The sequence below is a fragment of the Heterocephalus glaber genome, unplaced genomic scaffold (assembly GCF_053883595.1).
Source record: "Heterocephalus glaber isolate CG9 unplaced genomic scaffold, H.glaber_assembly_v1.0 deba00000474, whole genome shotgun sequence".
Classification (NCBI taxonomy): domain Eukaryota; kingdom Metazoa; phylum Chordata; class Mammalia; order Rodentia; family Bathyergidae; genus Heterocephalus; species Heterocephalus glaber.
In genome coordinates this window covers 105234-124801 of record NW_028258146.1, presented here as the reverse complement: position 1 = coordinate 124801, position 19568 = coordinate 105234, and the positions used below count along the sequence as shown (strand labels likewise).

Sequence of the window (19568 nt, the reverse complement as noted above, 5' to 3'; positions counted from 1 at the left end):
GAGGGACAGTAAGCTCTCTATGGTCTCCATATAAGGGCTCTAATCCTGTCCAGGGTTCTACCCGCAAGACTTTATCTAAACCTAATCACTTTCCAAAGGACTATCTCTAAATACCATCACACTGGAGAGTAAGGCTTTGAAATATGAATACAGAACGCACACAATTTAGTCTATAGCATTCTACCTCAGCTCTACAAAATTCATGTTCTTACTACATGTGAAATACATTTGTTCTATCCAACACACCAAAAGTTTTGACTCATTCTTCCATCAATTCTAAACTCTAAAATCTAAAGTATCATCCAAACCAAATATAGGTGACAGTGGAGGTCTGATTCAACCTCCAGCAGAATTCCTCTCCAGTTGTGAACCTTTTAAAACCAGAAAAGCTATGTGCTTACAAAATGCAATGGTGGAGCAGGCATAGGACAGACATTCACATTCCTAAAGGGAGAGAAATAGGAAAGAATGAAGGAGTGTCAGGTCCCAAGTGAGCAAAAGCCTCGTCTATGATAATTTGTTATGGTAGCCTGAGCTAATGAAGCCATCAGTTATTGAGGAAATACAAGTGAAGACCTAATGAAATTCCATTTTAATTGACCAAGTAATTGGAAAAAATAATAAGCCTCTCATTAACAAGTCTGGAGAGGAGAAGAGGTTTTAGGTGGAGGAGAGCTTGCTAATAGAGTTCTGAGAAGAGAGGACAAGAATTTGGTATAGACACAATGGGGGAAAAAAAGTCAGCATTAATCCTAAAGTTAAAAAAGTCCACCCCTAGGTGTATTCTAGGTGTACAACAAAAATGTATAAAAATATTCATAAGCCAAGTATGGTGGTGCACACTTGTAATCACAGTGCTCAGGAGGCTGAGGTAGACGATCGTTGCAAGTTCGAGGCCAGCCTGGAATATATGGTGAGTTCAAGACCAGCCTGAACTACATAGGGAGACCCTGTTTCAAAATACCCCCACAAAAAAAAAGAATGTTCATAGCAGCACTCTTCATAATTTCAAAAACCTACAAGCATACTGAAAGGCCATCCGTTGGAGAATGGAAAAATAAGCCAAGATACATACAAAGTATGGGCCATTATACACAGTCAAAGTCAATGAACTATCGTGCCACCCAGCAATAAGCATGGTTCTTACCAATTCAATACTAAGTTTAAAAGTCACTCCACAAAACATTCATATAGCAAGGTGTATTTCTGTAAAGTTTAAAACAACCAAAAGTAAAAATAGATATGCTTTATAAACACACACAAATGCACTATGACTGCCTACAGGACGTGGAGATAGAAGAAGAGTAAGGATAGGATAAAGCAAAGTTGGACATAATTTGAAAAAGTTAAAATCTAAACCATAGGTACATGTATGCTCATTGGCTATTCTCTCTAACTTTGTGTGTGGGAAATTTTCCATTGTAAAAAGAAAAATTTTAAATAACATAAAGAGGAAAGCAAGGAATGACAAACACAAAATTCAGGATGGCAGGCTACTCAAGAAATGTGAGGCAGGCCATAGGATAGAGGGGAACTCTATAATTCCATGTCAATTCATGTCAAGTATGTTAGTCAGCTTTTTGTTACTGTAACAAAATGCCTGAGATAATAAAACTTATAAAGAGGAAAGTTCTGTTCTGATCACAGTTTCAGAGATTTGGGTCCATAACCAGTTGGCCCTGTTGCTTTTGAGGTGATGAGGTAGCACATCACAGCAAGAACAGAAGAAGCTGCCTGCCTCATGACAGCTGGGAAATGAAAGAAAGTGATAGAAAGGGGCTGGATTCCCACATCCCCCTCTAAGGGTATACCTCCAGTGAACTAAGGCCTCCCAGTAGGCCCACCACTTCCCAAGAACACCAATCTGGGGCCCGAGCCTTTAACACATGAGTCTTTGGGGGAAACGCCAGATAAAAACCAGCATCACAGATCTAGCTTGGCTTCATTTTGTTTTGGATGGTGAGTTTATGGGCACCTATTACATAACAAACTAAATACATTAAAGCAACTCATTCATGGTGCAATGAAGAAATAATTAGAGAAGTAGATAGAAACGCACAAAGTCAGCCTCTCCATAGTTCCTGATGCTATTTTCTAGGACAGAGCTCAGATTTCATGGACACCTTGATGCTAGCTATCCTGCCCTCCACTAGCTCTCTCTCCCTGAGGTCGTTTCTCTCATTAGTATCTCTGACCATCTGACAATATGCTGTGCTCTCTGGCAAAGGCCCAAGGAGGTATCCTTAGGCTTCTAGTTTCCTGATTAAAGCTAGATCAAGTAAATAAGGACCAAAATGTATATTAGATATTGTGAAATAGGAAGAAAATGTTCAAATGAAAAGGGGAACAGGGAGGGGGGAGGGGGAAAGGAAGGAAGGGACAAGAAAAAAGAATAGAAGGAAAAAACAGAAACAAAGCTTTTGTAAATAAGGAGGGGAAAAAGAGTTGAAGGGAGAGGAGGGGAATTTGAAAAAAAAGAAGAATCAAGATGTATCATATACAAGTACAAATTCCCAGGCCAGGGATTTAGCTCAGTGGTTCTGCCGCCTGCCTCACAAGCGCAAGGTCCTGAGTTCAATCCCTGGTACCAATAAAGAACAAGTGCAAATTCCCTATGATGAATGTTATTGTTATGTATATCTAAAATGTATCAATAAAATGTTTTTAAAAGAGCTAGACCAGAAGTTTGGAATGTCACACCAGTGGTTTGCTTGAACTGTCCAATTTTCAGACCAACCCACAAGGACTTACATTCATCTATAACATGTGTCATCATTTAAGGACTCTGAAGCATTTTACCTGGTTACTGAAAGAAGGCACCAGGGGTCAGAAAAGCTGCTCAGAGTGAAGTGACTAGCCTGAGCACCCTAAAAGGGGGTGGGTCTCCCTGTGAGGAGAAAATGAACTTGTCAGATATTGAGAATAATCAGATATTGGGGGAAGTTCTTGCTATACTGACTTAGTAGGGGTCTTTGCTAAAGCTGATTTCATGAGGAAATGTACAGATGGACCTGGGAAAGTTTCATCAAGCAGAAAATCTTTGTCAACTGAGAAATAAGAACTCCTTCATAGCATGTGAAGGGACTGGGTTCAGCGGTTCCTTGGGGTCAGTGTTTTCAATGGCACACTGAATTCCTCTGAGTCCAGAAATGGTAAAAATCATAAGACCTAAGGCCAGGATGTAGCTCAGTGGCACCATGCCTGCCTAGCAAGTACAAGATCCTGAGTTCAATTCCTGGTACCAAAAAAAAAAATTATAATAAGACCTCAAGAGGGAAAACTCTCACTGGCTTCTTCCTCATAACCCACCTCTTCTGGCTCTTTTCAAAGCATGGTCCCTGACCAGCAGCCTTTAGCATCTCTGGAAATTCCTTAGCAATGCAAACACCTTTGACCTAGTGAATGAGAAACTCCAAGGGATTCAGATGCACCCTCAAGTTTGAGAATCGCTGGTTTAAGTATATCTTACCCCATCCCTGTACTCCTCTTGGCTTGACCTCCGTCCCAGACAATATTCCTCAATATATTCACCATTTCCAGGACCTACACCACCCAGATGGCCTCACCCCTCTGTCACAAATGCCCTGAGAAACCTCAGCACTGGATCAACCTAATACTTCACTTGCTAATGCTGATTCTTCAGCTGCTGGGATCTGGTGAAGCCAATCTCATAGCCATAGGATGCCTGACTCCACAGAAGGGCTGGACACTGCCCACACTGTCAGCCTCCCCTCTTTCTATCCCAGACAGCTACCTCCCTCAGCTCCTCTGCTGCTGCTGCTGCTGCTGCTGCTGCTGCTGCTGCTGCTGCTGCTGCTGTTGCTGCAGTTCCATTGCCACCTCTCTCCACAAGCCTGGGCCCTGCCTTCTCCCCTGACATTATAGCAGGTAGCTTTCTAAGTCATTGGTAAAAGAATAAGACCAAGACTTCTCCAATTTCTCTTCTATCTGCAAACTTACTGGCATCTCTCCTCCTTTTCTGAATCAGTGCCAGAGTCTCCCTGAGGCTTACTCGGGGCTCATCCCTCCAGCTGTCCTAGTTATCTCCCTGCCACCTGCCCTGGGGCATCTGGCCATCAGCCAGGCCTGTGGCTTCTGTTCTTCCATCCTATCCAAGGTCTTTCCCCTGGTTCCAAAACAATTGTGTAACATTTTCAAGGAAAAAAATTTAAAATATATATGGAGCATCTATGTTCTTTAATATGGTGCAAAGATGGTTTTGAATTCCTGCTTTCTTTTTTTTTGGTACCTAGGATCGAACTCAGACCTTGTGCTTGTGAGGCAGGCGGCAGAACCACTGAGCTAAATCCCCAGCCCTAGCTTTCTAATTACTATCAAGGAGGTGTTAGGAAAATGCTTTACTTTTCCTAAACTTCAGCCTCTTCTGCATAAAAGGGATATTCAAACAACTTCTGCATGATTATAAAGAGCTTAATACTATAAATGAAAAATATTGTAATAAGAGCTTGATATACTAGATGAAATGTTTTGTTTGACCAATATATTAGATATGCATATATCCAAGGTTTTCATTTAAAAATTTATATAATCTTAGTGCTCTTTAAATTTCATTAGACATTTTGTACTTCAAATCCTTACAACATGATTAGAAACTATAGTGAATATCCCAACAAAAAACACAACAAGAACTCCTTAATTCCAGGTTTGATGGTGAGAAAAATCCAATGCTTCCATGGTACAAAAGTTACTTGTTTAAAAGCAAATGATCAAGAGAATAAATTCTGAAATAAAAGTAAAAAGGGCTGGGGATTTAGCTCAGTGGTTCCTCCCCCTGCCCCACAAGTGCAGGGACCCGAGTTTGATCCCCTGTACCAAAAAAAGTAAAAAGAAAAAAGGAGTGCCCCCAATGATCTAAAGATCTCTCACTAGTCCCTACCTCTTAAAGCTTCTACCATCTTCTAGTATATAGTGCCATTCTGAGGAACACATGGAAATATGGAGGACATTTACCATTCAACCTACTCTCTCCTTTTATCCATGACTTCTATCACTTTCACTCCAAACTACTAAACATGGCATGTCTTCAGGTCAGACAGACCTAAGTGTGAATACCAGCTCTTTCCTTTACTATCTATGTGAACTTGGCTAGGTCATTTAACCCCACTAAGATTCAATTTCCTCACCTGAGAGATCAGGACACTAGCAAAGACTATCTTACAGTTGTTAAAAGGATGAAATAGGGCCAGGCATGGTGGTGCACACCTGTAATCCCAGCATTCAGGAGGCAGAGGTAGGAGGACTGACGAGATTTCAAGGCCGGCCTAGGCTACTAAGTGAGTTCAGGGCCAGCCTGAACTACAAAGCCAGACCTTGTTTAAAAAAAAAAAAAGATGAAACAGCATAACATATGCAAATGAAACAGCCCAAGATCAAGCACACAGGGAACAGGTGGCCATTGAGAGCTATCGTCTGTGGCATCATCAACTAGACTTGGTTAACCAGGTGCAGGTACTAAAAAAGACCAATGAGCACCCAATGACTCCAGGGTTTCTGGCCTGCTGTTCCTAACAGGAAGCAGGTGGGTTTGGAGGGAGGCCTAGAAGAGGATGTGCTCATTTCATGAGTGTGAAGTGCCCGCTGTTGGAAGAGATGATCTTTCATGGGTCTCTGGTACTCTTGTACATTTTGTTGTGTGTGCCAAGAATGTAAGACCCCTGGCTTCTTTTTACCTGCACTTGTCTGCAGCAAGCAACCCTTGTCCCTCTAGAACAAAGAGCAGGCTTGTTTAGTGCATTCCATATAAGCAGTAGATTCCCCAAGCTCAGTGTTTCCCAGCTATGACGAAAACCAGCTGCATGTGGAGCATCCATCTGAGCCCATCACATTGCCCCTGTGGGACCTGGAGACAAGGAGAACTGATACAAATACGCTGATGCTCATGCTACATGCTGTGCCCTCAGTGATGAAGTCCTAGTTCTCTAGGCCCAAAGTCTTGTGTCTTCCACCAATAACCATGAATCAATAACAGGTTAGCTTATTAGCTTATAGGCTAGAAAGACAGGCTTGGAGCCAGTCAGTGTGTGGTGGCAAATAAAGCCATGAATAAAAATAACATTGCTTAGAAAGAGATCTGAGGCAGTACCCTGGATAATATCAACCAGTAAAGAATGGGGATAAGAAAAGATGCTCTAGAGGAACTCAAGAAGAGAACTGGGCGAGAGCTTTAGCTCAGTAGTAGAGCACTTGCCTCGCATGTGCAAGACCCTGGGTTCAATACCCTCACCGCAAAAATAAGTAAATAAAGAAGGAAATCTAGAGGAGAATAGCTCCCCACAAGCCAAGGGAGTGGGGTTTCAATCAAAATAGTATAGGCACTGCCTGCCTCGAAAGCACAAGGACCTGAGTTCGATCCCCGGTACCAAAAAAAAAAAAAACAGTATAGGCAATAGGATCAGATGCTGCTTAAAAGTCAACCAAGATGAGACTGAAAGTGACCACTGAATTTAGCAACTAGGTCACTGGCAAGAGGCATTTCGATGATGTAATGTGGCCAGAAGCCAAAACAAAGTGGAAGAGGAATGAATGGAAGTAAAGAAGTGTGACAACAAATATATTTCTAGAAATCTTAGCTGAAAGGAAAGGAGAGTTGTGGGACACAGGCAACCACAACAGGTAGGCACAAATGAAATTAAATTTCTTTTCTCTCTCTCTCTCTCTCTCTCTCTCTCTCTCTCTCTCTCTCTCTCTCTCTCTCCCCCTCCCCCTCCCCCTCCCCCCGTGCCAGGGACAGAACCCAGTGCCTAACCACATACTAGGCAAGTGCTCTACCACTGAGCTACATCCCCAGCCCTGAAATTTGTCTCTTGGATAGAAGACTATTGAGTATGTCATACACGGAGCACAAGCCAGAAAAGGGAAAGGTTGGAGGGGAAATTTAGAGCCCAGGGATGAGGATGATTTCAGGTCTCCAAAGAAGAGGAGAGGAATGACATTCAGATCCCCAGGTGAGGAACTGGTATTTGTCATAGTCACATACTTTAAGCAAGCCCACTTGCAAACTCAGATTATGTGGTCCGTCTCCAGGTAGATGGTGCCCACTATCCATAGGAAGGGGCATGGTGAGAAGAGTTCCTTGATGGCCACCTTGCTGGGGGGTCCTATAAGCTACAGATGAGAGACACAGAAGTATGTCCTAAACTGGGTACCTCAAATGCCAAAAGGTGGGTCCTGTACACAAAGCATACAGGTAACTTTGGAAAGAGCTGCTCTAAGCTCCAGTAAGCCAGATTATAAGAAGATTCAGTATTCTCTTCCAGCAGAAATGGGCATTTGGAAGCAGGTTGTCCAAAGGGAAGAGAAGCCTGCTGGAAGAGACACATGCTCAAGGTACTCGGGGTTAATGGAAAAGACACCTACAGAAAGATCCTATTGTCCACAAGTAGGAAAAGTAACTCATTGGCAGAATACCTCTACTTGGAGTTTATATATTTACAAGATGCTCTGTTTGGCCAAAGTTAGTTTAGCCAGGCTCCTAAATCTTCTAGGCTACCTGTGCACTTCCTTGTAAAATACAGTTTTGGAAAGAAAAAAAACAAAACAAAACCTAAGTCAGTTTAGCCAGAACTCTGGATATCTGATCACCTTCAATATCTGACCAGTTTCCTCATCCTCCACCATCCCCCAGGTGCTGTCTAGTCACCCTGGCCTATCTTCAGGCAGAATCCTGCAAGGTTTGTTTACCGAGAATCTCCCTTTACCCCTTACCTCTTAGGCATTTTCCACCCTACAAATTCCCACTTGTCCATACTGTGTTCAGACCTGAACCCAGTCTCTCTCCCCTACTGCAAAATCCCACTGATTATAATCCTGAATAAAATGTCTTACCATGCTTCAACAAGCATCACTAAACAATTTTCTTTAAAAGTATCCACCTATTTTATTCTCCTAATGCTTGACAAAGTGTCATTATTCCAATATGACAGAATAAGGAAGTGGACTCAAGAAGTTGAGAGCTTGCCTGATACTCAGGACTAAGTGGTGGAGTCCAACTCTCTGGGATATGAGATCCAGCTCTCCTGCCTCTACAGTCCACATGTTCCTAAGCCCTAAAGCAGCACCACCACGAATGAGAGCAGAGCTCACACAGTTGCTGCCAGTCCTGCACCCTGCAGCTAGAGCCAGGGCAGCGGCTCCAGTGCATTAACCTTCTCTCTGGTAGGGCCCTGGTAGGCTTTCCAAGCACCATCAGGTCCCAGGGTTCTGGTCCCATACAGGCTGGTCCTGGCAGAGGTGATCAAGGACGAAAGCACCAGGAGTGCCAGCAGCTCCTACTTGGAGCTGTTGTACCAGGACTCCCCGAGGTCCCCTCTCCAGAGTGTGGGGGTGAGAGGTGAGAAGGCAGGAGTTCCTCACACCTTTCTGGTCCAGATCCTTTGAGTAACTGATGGAAGCAACTGAACCATAAGAGGGCAGACACACAACCCACATCCTCGCACACCAACTGCCATTCCCATCCATGCCTCCAAGTCAGGCAGATCTCCAAGGAGCAAGCATAGGAAACACCAGCGAGGCTTGCTAAAAATGCATGCCCAGGTTCCACGGAGGTCTGTAGGATGGTGTGAGGCCCAGGAGGCCTTCGAAGATTTGGTCTCAGATCCTCAACAGCGCTCACTTTCAGAAACCCGATCCTGGGACTAAGAGGATACCCCCTCCCCGCCCCGCTCCAAACTTTCACCAACTGGCCGGGCGCGCTGCACTGACATCTTCCCATCCCCTCCTGTGGGCTCGGTCTTGGACGCATCTGAGTAACCTGAAGGGGACCCAGTGCGATAGCCCCCGGGGACTGCAAGCCGCCTTCACGACCGTGCCATGGTCCCGGGAAGCGCAGTGTGGTGGCCGACAGGGGGCGCAGTGCGGGAAGGAAACGCAGGGAGGGGGCGCCTGACTACTCGCAGCCCCGCGCCCAGCGGCGAGAAAGGAGCGGGAGTTCTGCAGAGCGGGAGGGAGGAGCGCGGGCGAGAGCCGGGGGCGGGGCAGCCGGGCCGGGGCGGGGCCGGCGAGCGGGCGGCGAGCGCCGGGGGAGCGGGCCCTGGGAGCCAGGAGGGGGGAGCGGGCCCTGGGAGCCAGGAGGGAGGAGCGAGGGGAGCGCGGGCAGCGTCTGCCCCCGCCTCCGTGCCGCCCGCGCGCAACAGTTTCCCCCAAAGTTGCAGCCCAGGAGGCGGGCACGCCCAGGCGGCTGAGGGGCGGGTGGCCGGTTGGGGACGCGGCCTCGCGGCCCAGCGCAGACCGTCCCGGCGGGCGGCAGCATGGGTACCCGGCAGACCAAGGGCAGCCTGGCGGAGAAAGCCAGCCCCGGCGCAGCGTCCGGCCCCCGCCGCGAACGGCCAGACTTCTGGGCGTCGCTGCTGCTGCGCGCCGGGGACAAGGCGGGGCGCGCGGGCGCCGGCGCGGCGCTTCCCCCCTACCACCGGCGTGTCTGCATGGTCCAGGAGCTGCTGCGGATGGTGCGCCAGGGCCGGAGGGAGGAGGCGGGGACGCTGCTGCAGCACCTGCGCCAGGTGAGTGAGGGGAGGCCTCGCGAGCGCCCCGCCCCTTCCCGGGAAAGCCGGAGAGGCGAGGGACACCGCCCAGGCCCCCTTCGGCGGGGATGGAGCCCTGTCTGGTAGCAGGTGCCTCAGCACTCCAGCTGAATTTGGGGCCTCAGGGCAGGGCGGAGGAAGGCTGGCCGGGTGAGGCCCTTGGCAAGGGACCTGTTGGACTAAGGTCCCTGCATCTCTCCTCCGCACGTCTCCAGGGATGGTCGGTGGGAGGGGAGCAGGGATGCGCGCCAGGACTGGACCAAGGATCTTTTCTTCCTCTCTTCTCAACGGCTGGCACTCTCAACCAGGGGTCCTCAAGAAATGCGCAATTATCTACTGAACCCGGCTTCCCGACGGGAATTCAAGGGCATGTCCTTAGGGTTGGTGAGGTGCCAGTCCCTAGGTCATTTGCCCACCGGAGAGGCATCCTGGGTTGTGCTTCAGGAAGCAGTTTCACCTCGCCTAACTTTGGCGGGCCCTCGGGCATGAGCCCCTGAGAAGAAAGGCGTGGAGAGAAGCGAGTTAGGCTGATTTCCTGGGCAGCAGGAACTCCAGGAGGCTGCCACACGCTGCTCTCAGCATATCCTGTCCCACTGGTTAGGGACAGACTGTAGATCTGGCCAGTTCCCCCTGTTTGGGAGCTGCCCTAGGATTGTTGCTTCACCCACCTACCTCTCTTTGGCTTGTTTTCTTTCCTCGGTTTTGTGGGAAGAGGATGGCCTGTGCCATGGATTTTGAGTGGGAGAGAGGTAGGAGGATGCAAAGCTCCCTTGGTTTTCTTGGCCTGGCTTTGTGCAGTATACATGTCCAGGACCTATATTCCTGCTGGGATGTCCCCAGTGGAGATGCGGTCTGTGGTGGGTGGGGGAGGGGCAACCTCAGGCGACCTTTTGAGGTTTTCCCATCACTGATGAAAGAGGCTGTAGGAGAGCCTTCCTGGGAGGAGCTCCCAAAATCTAATCATATCCACGGCTCTCCTGGATGCTACAGCACCGCCCTCCACCTTTGTATCTGGTGCATTGTTATTCTGGAGTATGTGTTCCCAAGCCATGCAGTACTCAAGAGGGAAACAGAGCCTTGGGGACTTAGGAAGGTATGGGAGGTCCACCCTTGCCTGTGCTTTTTCAGACTACTGGATCCCCAGGTGCCTTTCCTGAATTGAATCATCAAAGAAAGATGGCATTCCAAACCTAATAACTTAGCCTGCGTGTATTTCTCTTTGTCTTTTGAAAATTGAAAACTGATGTACCACCTCTATGGTAACTCTTTCACTTTCAAGCAAAGTAATGGATTTTCCAGAACATCAGATCCCATTTGCACACTAGACAGTAAGGTTTTACCAGTCATGTGCTTGTCCCTGGGTCCTGGGAGGGGAGCTTTGTAGGGATTCAGACATATAGAAGGAGCTGACAAGCCTTTCTTGGAGGATAAGAGAACAAGATGAAGCCACAATTCTTGAGCGCCAGTTAGAGACCCACAGGAGGAGTCAGGATCCGGAGACCACGGATATTTCAGACTCCCCAGTGTGATTCCATACCATAGGAAAATTGAGCCTTTCCCTGCAGGGTCTTGAGACCAGGAGTATTTCCTCTGCAGCTGGGTCTGCTGGCATCTTCCTCAGCCTGAGAACTGGGAGGCCTGATGTGAGAAGAAGGGGTTAACTGAACTTCCCCCTTTCCAGGGCTCCCTTGACCTCTGTCTGAAGGGTGAGGGTGCCCCACATTTCCTGGAATGCAGAGATCAGCACCCCTCCAGGAGCTGATCACCCGCCCTGGGGCATTATGGGAGGAAAGTGCAGGTGTGTCCAAATGCCCATGACAGAGGAGGATTTCCCAGGACCCGGAGACTGACTTGGGGAATGTCCAGCTGAATTTGTACTCTTTCTTCTAAATCATATTTTCCTTTCTATTTTTCTAGTCTCGAGGTAGCGATGTTCAGAAAGAAAATTAGCAGACAGTGAGAGACATGAAAACACCAGGGCTTGACCATGATGAGGGGTGTGCAGAGTGCAGGGTGTTCAGTAGTGCTGGAATGCCTGGGACCCCCATGGTGAACGTGGGAAAAACAGGGCCAGGAAGTAGCAGTAGCCAGGACAGTGACCACCACCCTCTTCACATAGCACATTCTCCTACGTTAGATAGCATGTTTTCAGCACCCAGATTTGTATACACTCCGCATATACAGGGCTATAGGGAACTTGGGACCCTTAATTCCTGTAGTTTTCAATGTCTTTGAGTCCATGATCTTTCTAAGGCCCTAAAAGAGCTATACACACTCTTCCTAGACAAATGTACCATAACACACAGTCTTTTTTTTTTTTTTTTTTTTTTTTTTGAGATGGAGTCTCTCTATGTAGTTCAGGCTGGCCTTGAACTCACTGTATAGCCCAGGCTGGCCTCAAACTCGCCGTGATGCTCCTATCTCAGCCTCCCAGGTGCTGGGATTACAGGTATGCACACTGTGGTCCCCCCTCCCCCGGCCTTGCAAGGAATTTCAGAGGGTACATAGAGCCTCTGAACCTGATCTACAGAACCTGTGTTCAGAATCACTGCTCTAATCTGATAGTTCCCCTCATCCTGTTATGTAACTTGCTTCGGGCTGGGATTTCCAGAAACCCAGAACCACATGTGTCAGTTCATGGTGGTCTGATGGATTTTGGCTGTTGCTGCTGCTTCTTCTGAATGCTCCTCTTTCATATCTAGGATTTGGGGAGTATTTCCTTGCTTGTATACTCTCTAGCTTGTCACTTGCTTGAGAAGTTTCAGGAAGCCTCACTTACATTTCAGGGGTATAGGCAGGATCCCAGACAGCAGCCAAGAAGGAACAGAGATCGAGCCCCTTCCCCTTAGGAGCAGTATAATTTGAGAAGCACCTAGGGCTCAGGAGCAAGTCAGAGTGGCTTGCATTTAGTCCTCAGTCTGCTGTGACCTTGGACCTTCATAACTTCTCTGGGTTGTATTTCTTCATTTCCCAAAGAGCAGAGCAAATCCTATGAAGTGTATGAAATTGTGTTGGCACTGCCAATCAAGACCTTCTCATGCCAACCATGACAAGAAACAGGAGAATTTGCCCTACTTTGGGTTTAACTGGACTAGAGGTTGAGGTCATGGCATCCTTTCCATTCAGGTCTGGTCCAAGGAATGTCTGGATTCTATCTGGCCAGAGCTTAGTGTATATCAGAAGTTCAGAAGTAGTCTGGAACAGGTGCTCATGGAGCTAAAAGAGATTTGGATAGAAGTCATTCTTCTCCCCTTTTCTACATACTTCCCCCCAGGCCTTCCCCTTCCCTCAGAGTATCTGAAGTCCTGGGTTCAGATTGCCATCTTTAAGGAATCCTGGGGAAGAAGTGATCTTCCATCATGGAAAGATGACAAGTGCTGGGCTACGTGGAAGTGGGGTATCATCTCTGTAGCCAAATGACTTCACTTGAATCTCAAAAGTTCCAGACCAGGTCATTGACCCATTTCATAGAACAATGATAGTGCATCTATGGCACTCATGCTGCAGTGATCTGTTCGTATCATTGAAAGCTCTAAAAGGTTCTCCATCACTGTCATAGAACCTCAGAATAAGAGGTCTGTTTCCCAGGGGTGAGCCATTCTTTGTGTTCATCAGCATCCCTACTCTGTTAGTCAGCTTTTTTGTTACTATAACAACATACCTGAAATAACCAATTTATAAGGAGGAAAGTTTACTTGGGCTCACTGTTTCAGAGGTTACAGTCCATGGTTGCTTGCGCAGGTTTCTTTGGGCCTGTAGTAACGCAGTCATGGCAGGGAATGTGTAGAAACTGCTCACCTCATGGTAGAAACATAGAGACAGGAAGAAGCTGGAGTCCCACTATCCCCTTCAAGGACATGCCTCAGTAACCAGAAGACCCTCCCACTAGGCCCCCCTCTTAACAGTTCCACTACCTCCCAATAGTGCCATAGGCTGGAGACCAAACCATGGCCCCTACCTCTCTTAAAGAGGGTCTGATTGGGTTGGTTTACTGCAATATAGCACACCCTGCTGTGCAGTGCTGTTCCAGTGTTAGCCTACCCTGCCTCACCCAGCAGTGTGGCATGGGCCTGGACTTGTGGTTCTGTCTGCTGTCAGGATGGCAGGGCTGGCTTCACTCTATGCCTGGGATCAGGAGCAAAAAAGAACCACTGTTTTCCTCAAACATCCCACCTGAGAAAATCTCTATAGGCAAGCTGATTGGAAGGCGACCGGACATCAAGCAGGGAAGTCCCACTGTTGGCCTTGCTGTTACTCTTCCTCTATCTGGAATGCATTTCCTTATTTCTACCAAAGGCACTGTACCTTTGCAAGGCCAACTCCTTTGGCTTATCAGCCCACGCCCTGAGATCCAGGAGCCATTAGTCCCACTGTACTGAGTGGCATTTAATCATCTATATACAGTTTTTCTCCTGATGACCATTTTGTTTATCAGATAAAGTCATGTGCTTCTTGAGGATGGAGACCTACTGCCACCATTATCTGCAGTATAGTACTGAAAACCCCGAAGGCTCATGTGACCTTGCTTAGTAAGTCTGTGTGTTGTGAAGGGGTGTGTGTGTGTGTGTGTGTGTCTACGCTGCTGTGGCCGTGGTGTATCTTCAGAAAGCACTTGGATGCCCAGCTGCGGCTATGTATCTGAATGCTGATTTACCAAGCTGTCAGTATGGTCATGAGATCCTGTGCATTTGCTTTCCAAGTGGGTGGATTCCTGAGAGTGATGTCCTTGGGGTTTGACTATTCCTGGAAGCCTGCCAGGTGGTGGTGTTCTTGGAGAGAAGAGCAGCAAGGTGTCTAACCTCAGTGGCACTGCGGGATTCCATCCAGCAGGTGCAGTCTGGGGCCTATGCCGAGGTGGCAGGAGGGGGACAGGGCCTGCTGGGAGAGCCAGGCATCTATCTATAGTCCTGATCTGCCCTATGAGTGTTCTCTCCACAAAGAAACCTTGCTTTTTAAAATCCACCGCTCTCTCCCTGGACTGGATCCAGGGGTTTCCAATGGTAGAGATGCAAAAGGATTCTGATGTCAGGGCCTGCTCTGTTGATTTCTAGGGCTTCAGAGACACCAGCCAGGAACACAACAGCCTCTGTAGTGGCCAAGTATGACCACATGGCCTGTGACTGAGCCAGTTATCCTGACTTCAGGGCCTTGGGTGCAGGGAGAGGGATCCTTCTTTCTGGAACAGATGCCACCTCCTCAGCGATGACTGGAAACTGTTTTGCTGTCTCTCTTCAAAGCCCCTAAAGTGCCCTGGCCCCCTTCTACCCATGGACATCCAGGTAGATGCAGCCTTCCCTCCCCCTTCCCCTGTGTTGGTTCATTTCTGTGTGTGCTTCCCTGGTGCAGAGGCCCAGATCAGATACTTGGCACGTAGTTGGTTTGCAGGAAATCCTTACACACAGGATTTTAAATGCCTTGTTGGGCATACTTCACCCTGGCCTCTGCTCCTGGTTTCTCTCTCAGGAGCCAGCTCAGTTTGACTCAGACTACTCAAGTGTCTCCACTCCAAGCACAGACAAGGGTAGCCCTCCTGTACCTTCAGGTACAGGTACAGGGTCAGTGCTGTTACCCTTTTCCATGCTAAAGTTCTAGTCTGTTCCCTGCATCTCACACCTCTTGCAGGTAAGATGCCCCATGCCCAAGGGTTACCCAGGTGACCACTGTCTTTGTCCAGCTCCCACATCAGGATGCCCAAAGGGTGGGGTCAACACTGGAGGAGATCCCCTCCCCCAAGTGGGGAATCATTGATTAGACAGTCATCTGGCTCCTCTCCCACACCAAGAGCAACACTGTAGCTGTCATGAGAAAATCACACACACACATGTACACACTAACATGCATGCACACATACTTATATACATATATGCATGTGCCTATGTATACACAGATGAATTCCATGCCCTGGCACTTCCTAGCTATGTTCCTGCCAGCTGTTTTAGTCCCTTCAAGCAGCTATAACAAAATACCAAAGACTGGATGGTTTATCAACAACAGAAATGTTTCTCAGTCTGGAAGCTGGAAGTCCAAGATCAAAGCGCCAGCATATTTGGCATCTGGTGAGGGGCTGCATTCTGGTTCATAGACCATGCTTCTTGAGTGTCCTTACATGGGAAGAAGTAAAAGGTCTCTCTGGGGCTCCTTTTACAAGGACGCTGATCCCATTCTTTTTTTTCTTTTTTTTTTTTTGGTACCAGGGATCGAACTTGGGATCTTGCACTTTCGAGGCAGGAGGCAGAACCACTGAGCTAAATCCCCAGGCCCCACTGATCCCATTCTTGAGAGCTCATGACCTCATCACCTCTGGAGGCCCCCACCTCCCAGATTCTCAGTAGAGAGATTAGGACTTCAACATACAAATGTGAAGAGGGAAAGGGACACAAGCCACTTGTATGCTTGCACTCTTAACATCCTCTCTTGTTACGAGAAACTGGAGTGGGGAGGAGCCCAGTTGTCTAAAGCAGCAGATTAAATTACTGTACGGTGTCTTTAGCTTACCTTTGCTAAAAGAGTTGGATATTTGAAATGAGAACGGAGACCTTGGCACACCCAGCAGGGATGAGAACCCCTTCTTACGGTTCCTGCTCTCCTCCCCACCCTCCCAGCTTGGCCCTGAGCAGTGCCACATGGCTCTCTGGGAACATTTCCCAGCTTCTTTCTTTCTTTCTTTCTTTCTTTCTTTCTTTCTTCCTTTCTTTCTTCCTTTCTTTCTTTTTTTTTTAACTTTTATTAGCTCAGACTCCTGGCTGCTGCAGCCATATGGAGTTCTGCCAACAGCTGCTGCTCAAAGGGATGTGGCATTTTGATGTTTCTAACTTTATCTTAACCAGGGTAGACACAGGAGTCCAGCTAAGAGTAAGGAGTACCCAAGTATTTGCTTGCAAGGGGGGTCACTTTGGGGCTGAAGCCCATGTCCTATGGTTTAAATATGTCCCTAAAAGTTCACATGTTGGAACATAATCCCTAAATTCATATGTTGATGATACAAGAAGATACAGCCTTTGGGAGGTCATTAGAATTAGATAAGATCATCAAAGGGGCCCCCAATCAAGCTGACACCTGCTTGCTTCGTCTCCCCCAGGGTGTGACGTCTTCTGCCATATTATGATATAGTAAGGCCTTCACCAGATGCCAGCACTGTGCTCTTAGACTTCCCAGCTCCAAGAAGCATGAGCTAAATAAACTCCTATTTATCACAAACACCTGGAAGGTAGGGTGGTACATGCCTGTAATCCCAGCACTCTGGAGGCTGAGGCAGGAGGACTGCTGAGTTCAAGGCCAGCCTGAATTGCAGAGCGAGACCCTGACTCAAAAAAAAAAAAAAAACCAGTCCCAGACATTTTGTTAGAGCAGTAAATAAACAGACAAACACTATACCCAGCTCCGGACCTATCCCTTGCCTTGCTTTGTCCTCAGTGCCCATGTGTAGCTTTCTGCCTCTCTCCCTCTACCTCCTGTGACTTCTCTTTTTCTCTCTTGTGTTTCTCTCAGCATCTCTCCCCTGCTGTGTGTCTCTCTCTCCCCTGGGCGAGAAGCAGACTTTTTAAAATGTCTCAGTAGTCTGCCATAGCTCGGTCAGCTTCTCTCTGTACTCCTCCACCCCACCTCCCAACCAGGAATACAGGGAACAGATCCTAGGAGAACTGGAAGGATGTGGCAATCAAAGAGGCTACCAGCTCATTCCTGTTGTCTGGGTGTTGGCTGGGTGCACTGGGCAGGAGGGCAGGAATCTGTGCATGACTCTCTAGCCATAAAGCATTTTTTCATGTTTATTCTGCTCTCTAAGTAATATTGTAAGGTGGATATATTATTTAAAGAGCAAGTAGTGGATTTTAAAAATATTACAAAGGCAGTGTACAAGCATTGTAGAAAATGAGAAAATAAGCCAAGATTGGTAGTGTGTACCTTTAACCAGCTACTCAGGAGGCTGAGGCAAGAGGATCACAAATTCAACACCAGTCTTAGTGAGACCCTGCCTCAAAATAAAAATGTAAAAAAAAGTAGTAATATAGCTCAGTGGTAGACACTTGCCTAGCACACAGAAGGCCCTGGGTTCTTGCCCAAGTACCACAGGGGATGCGGGTGGGGTGAGAGAGAGAATGCAAATGAGCAAAAAAGGAAAAAAAATAATATGAATTAATTCATGCATTCGGGAGTTGAGTGCCTTTTCTTCCAGGTGCAGTTCTAGGTACTGGAGATGGAGCAAGTCACCCAGTGGGAAAGATGTCAGCAACAATTGTGACTTTCCTTTATGGAGGGATAGCAGAGACCCACGAGATCAGGTTGAGCATGCTGGCTCATCCCAGCACCGAAGTGAGAGCTCCATGGCTTGGCTGCCTTTGCCAGCAATGGTTATGGGCCAAGGTGCTCATTCTAGAAGGGGTCCGAAGAGCAGTTGGCGAGTGCTCATTAAGCTGGCCAGACAATCAGATTCCAGCTCTTGACTCTGGCTGCTGCTTCAGAGTGGCCATGGGTGTACGTAGATGCAGGGCACATGGCACACGCTGACTGCCGCACAACACCCCCTCCATGGGACTCATAAGAGGACTTTGGTGCTAGGACCAGGAGCTCCAGGGAGTCAAGCCCCTACCTACTTCCTAGTTGGGGTTTCGCCTCACCTGCCTTCCACAGGCCCTCTGCTGCCCTGGTTTTCAGGCTCATCCCTCCCTACCTGCTGGGCCTTCCTACTGCCTTCAGCCCAGGCCCCTCCCAGAGTATACCAGGGTCCTGCAGGGAGCTGCTAGCTCTCTGAGCCTGTCCCTATGGAGCCACTACACACAGCTACAGGCTGCCTTGGGAGGTCCACAGGGTGTCCTCTCCCAGAATGGCTGGAGCGCATTCTCCTGAGATGCTGTCCTACCCAATGATGCCCAAGACATGCTGGAAGCCTGGGCAGAGGAAGGGCTCCAGGTCACACAGGACCCTTGCTGCCTCTTTACTGTTGCAAGAGCTGGCAAAAACAGGGGACAGAGGCAGACCTTGGGGGAAGGGAAATGGGATGCATCATTACCCTGAGTACATTTTCTGAGTGATGCTTCTTCAATGATTTTTTTTCAGTACTGGGAGTTGGACCCAGGACCTTTGCACTGAGCTGCATCCCCAGCCCACCAGTTTATATTTTGAAGTATAACGCTAAGGTGTGGTCCTGGCTGAGATGGTGACTAACTTTGGGAAAAGCAGAGTTTCACAACTTCACTGCCTCCACACTAGAGCTTAGCTATACCTCTCCCCTGACAGCCCCAGAAAACTAAGAACTTAGGGGTGTAGAGGCCATTCAGGGAGTGAGTCCAGGTCACACAAGGATACCATCTCCTTGATTTCTTTCTTTTTTTTTTTTTGGTATTGGGGATTGAACTCAGGACCTTGCTCTTGCAAGGCAGGCTTGGTGCCACTGAGCTACATCCCCGGCCCATCCTTGATTTCTTTCAGTGAGATATAGGGCAGCTCCTTTGTACAGTGTGTTTGTAAGAAGCGGAAGGTTCTGGTTGGGTGCAGCCAGAGTTGAGGCTTGATGAGTTCAACCCCACTCAGATGCCCTTGTGCAGCTCACACCCTGCACAGCTGTACTGGGCAGCCTTGGTGAGAGTATAGAAGTTCAAAGTCTTTCTCAGGTGAGACCAAAAAGCTAAGGTCTTTATCAGCTGAGGCCTGGTAGGAGCCCTGCCCCTTCTCACATGGATCTCCTTGAACACAGCCTTCTCAGATCACTAAGGCAGGGAACAGTGAAATGCCAGCCAGAACTTGGCTTCTGCCTCTCAGCTAATCATTGCTGTCTTCCTCTTGAGTTAGGAAGCTGAAGCAACTGGGTATCTTTTAGAAGCTTCCAGCTCAGCATTCCCACCTCTCAAAGAGCATCAGACACAATCACAGATACCCTGAGTGCATCCAGATTCAAGCCCAGTTGGGGGCACCGGATTCCCAGGTAATAAGGTCGGATGCTCCCCATCCCTGTCAGTAATCTCCACTACCCAGACTAATCCAGCCATTTTAGCTTTTCTAGGACGTGCCAGTCTTTGCATCTTTTATTATTCT

General features: G+C 47.9%; 1 protein-coding gene across 1 annotated transcript in view; it reads left to right on the top strand.

Moving 5' to 3' along the window:
- Window positions 1-9080: 9080 nt before the first annotated feature.
- Lrrc75a (leucine rich repeat containing 75A) overlaps window positions 9081-19568 on the top strand; it is a 44508-nt gene continuing 34020 nt past the window's right edge. The window contains exon 1 of the mRNA XM_087204380.1: window positions 9081-9518. Coding sequence (XP_087060506.1) covers window positions 9267-9518 — 252 coding nt within the window. The 5' untranslated portion in view covers window positions 9081-9266. The remainder of the gene's footprint in view (window positions 9519-19568) is intronic.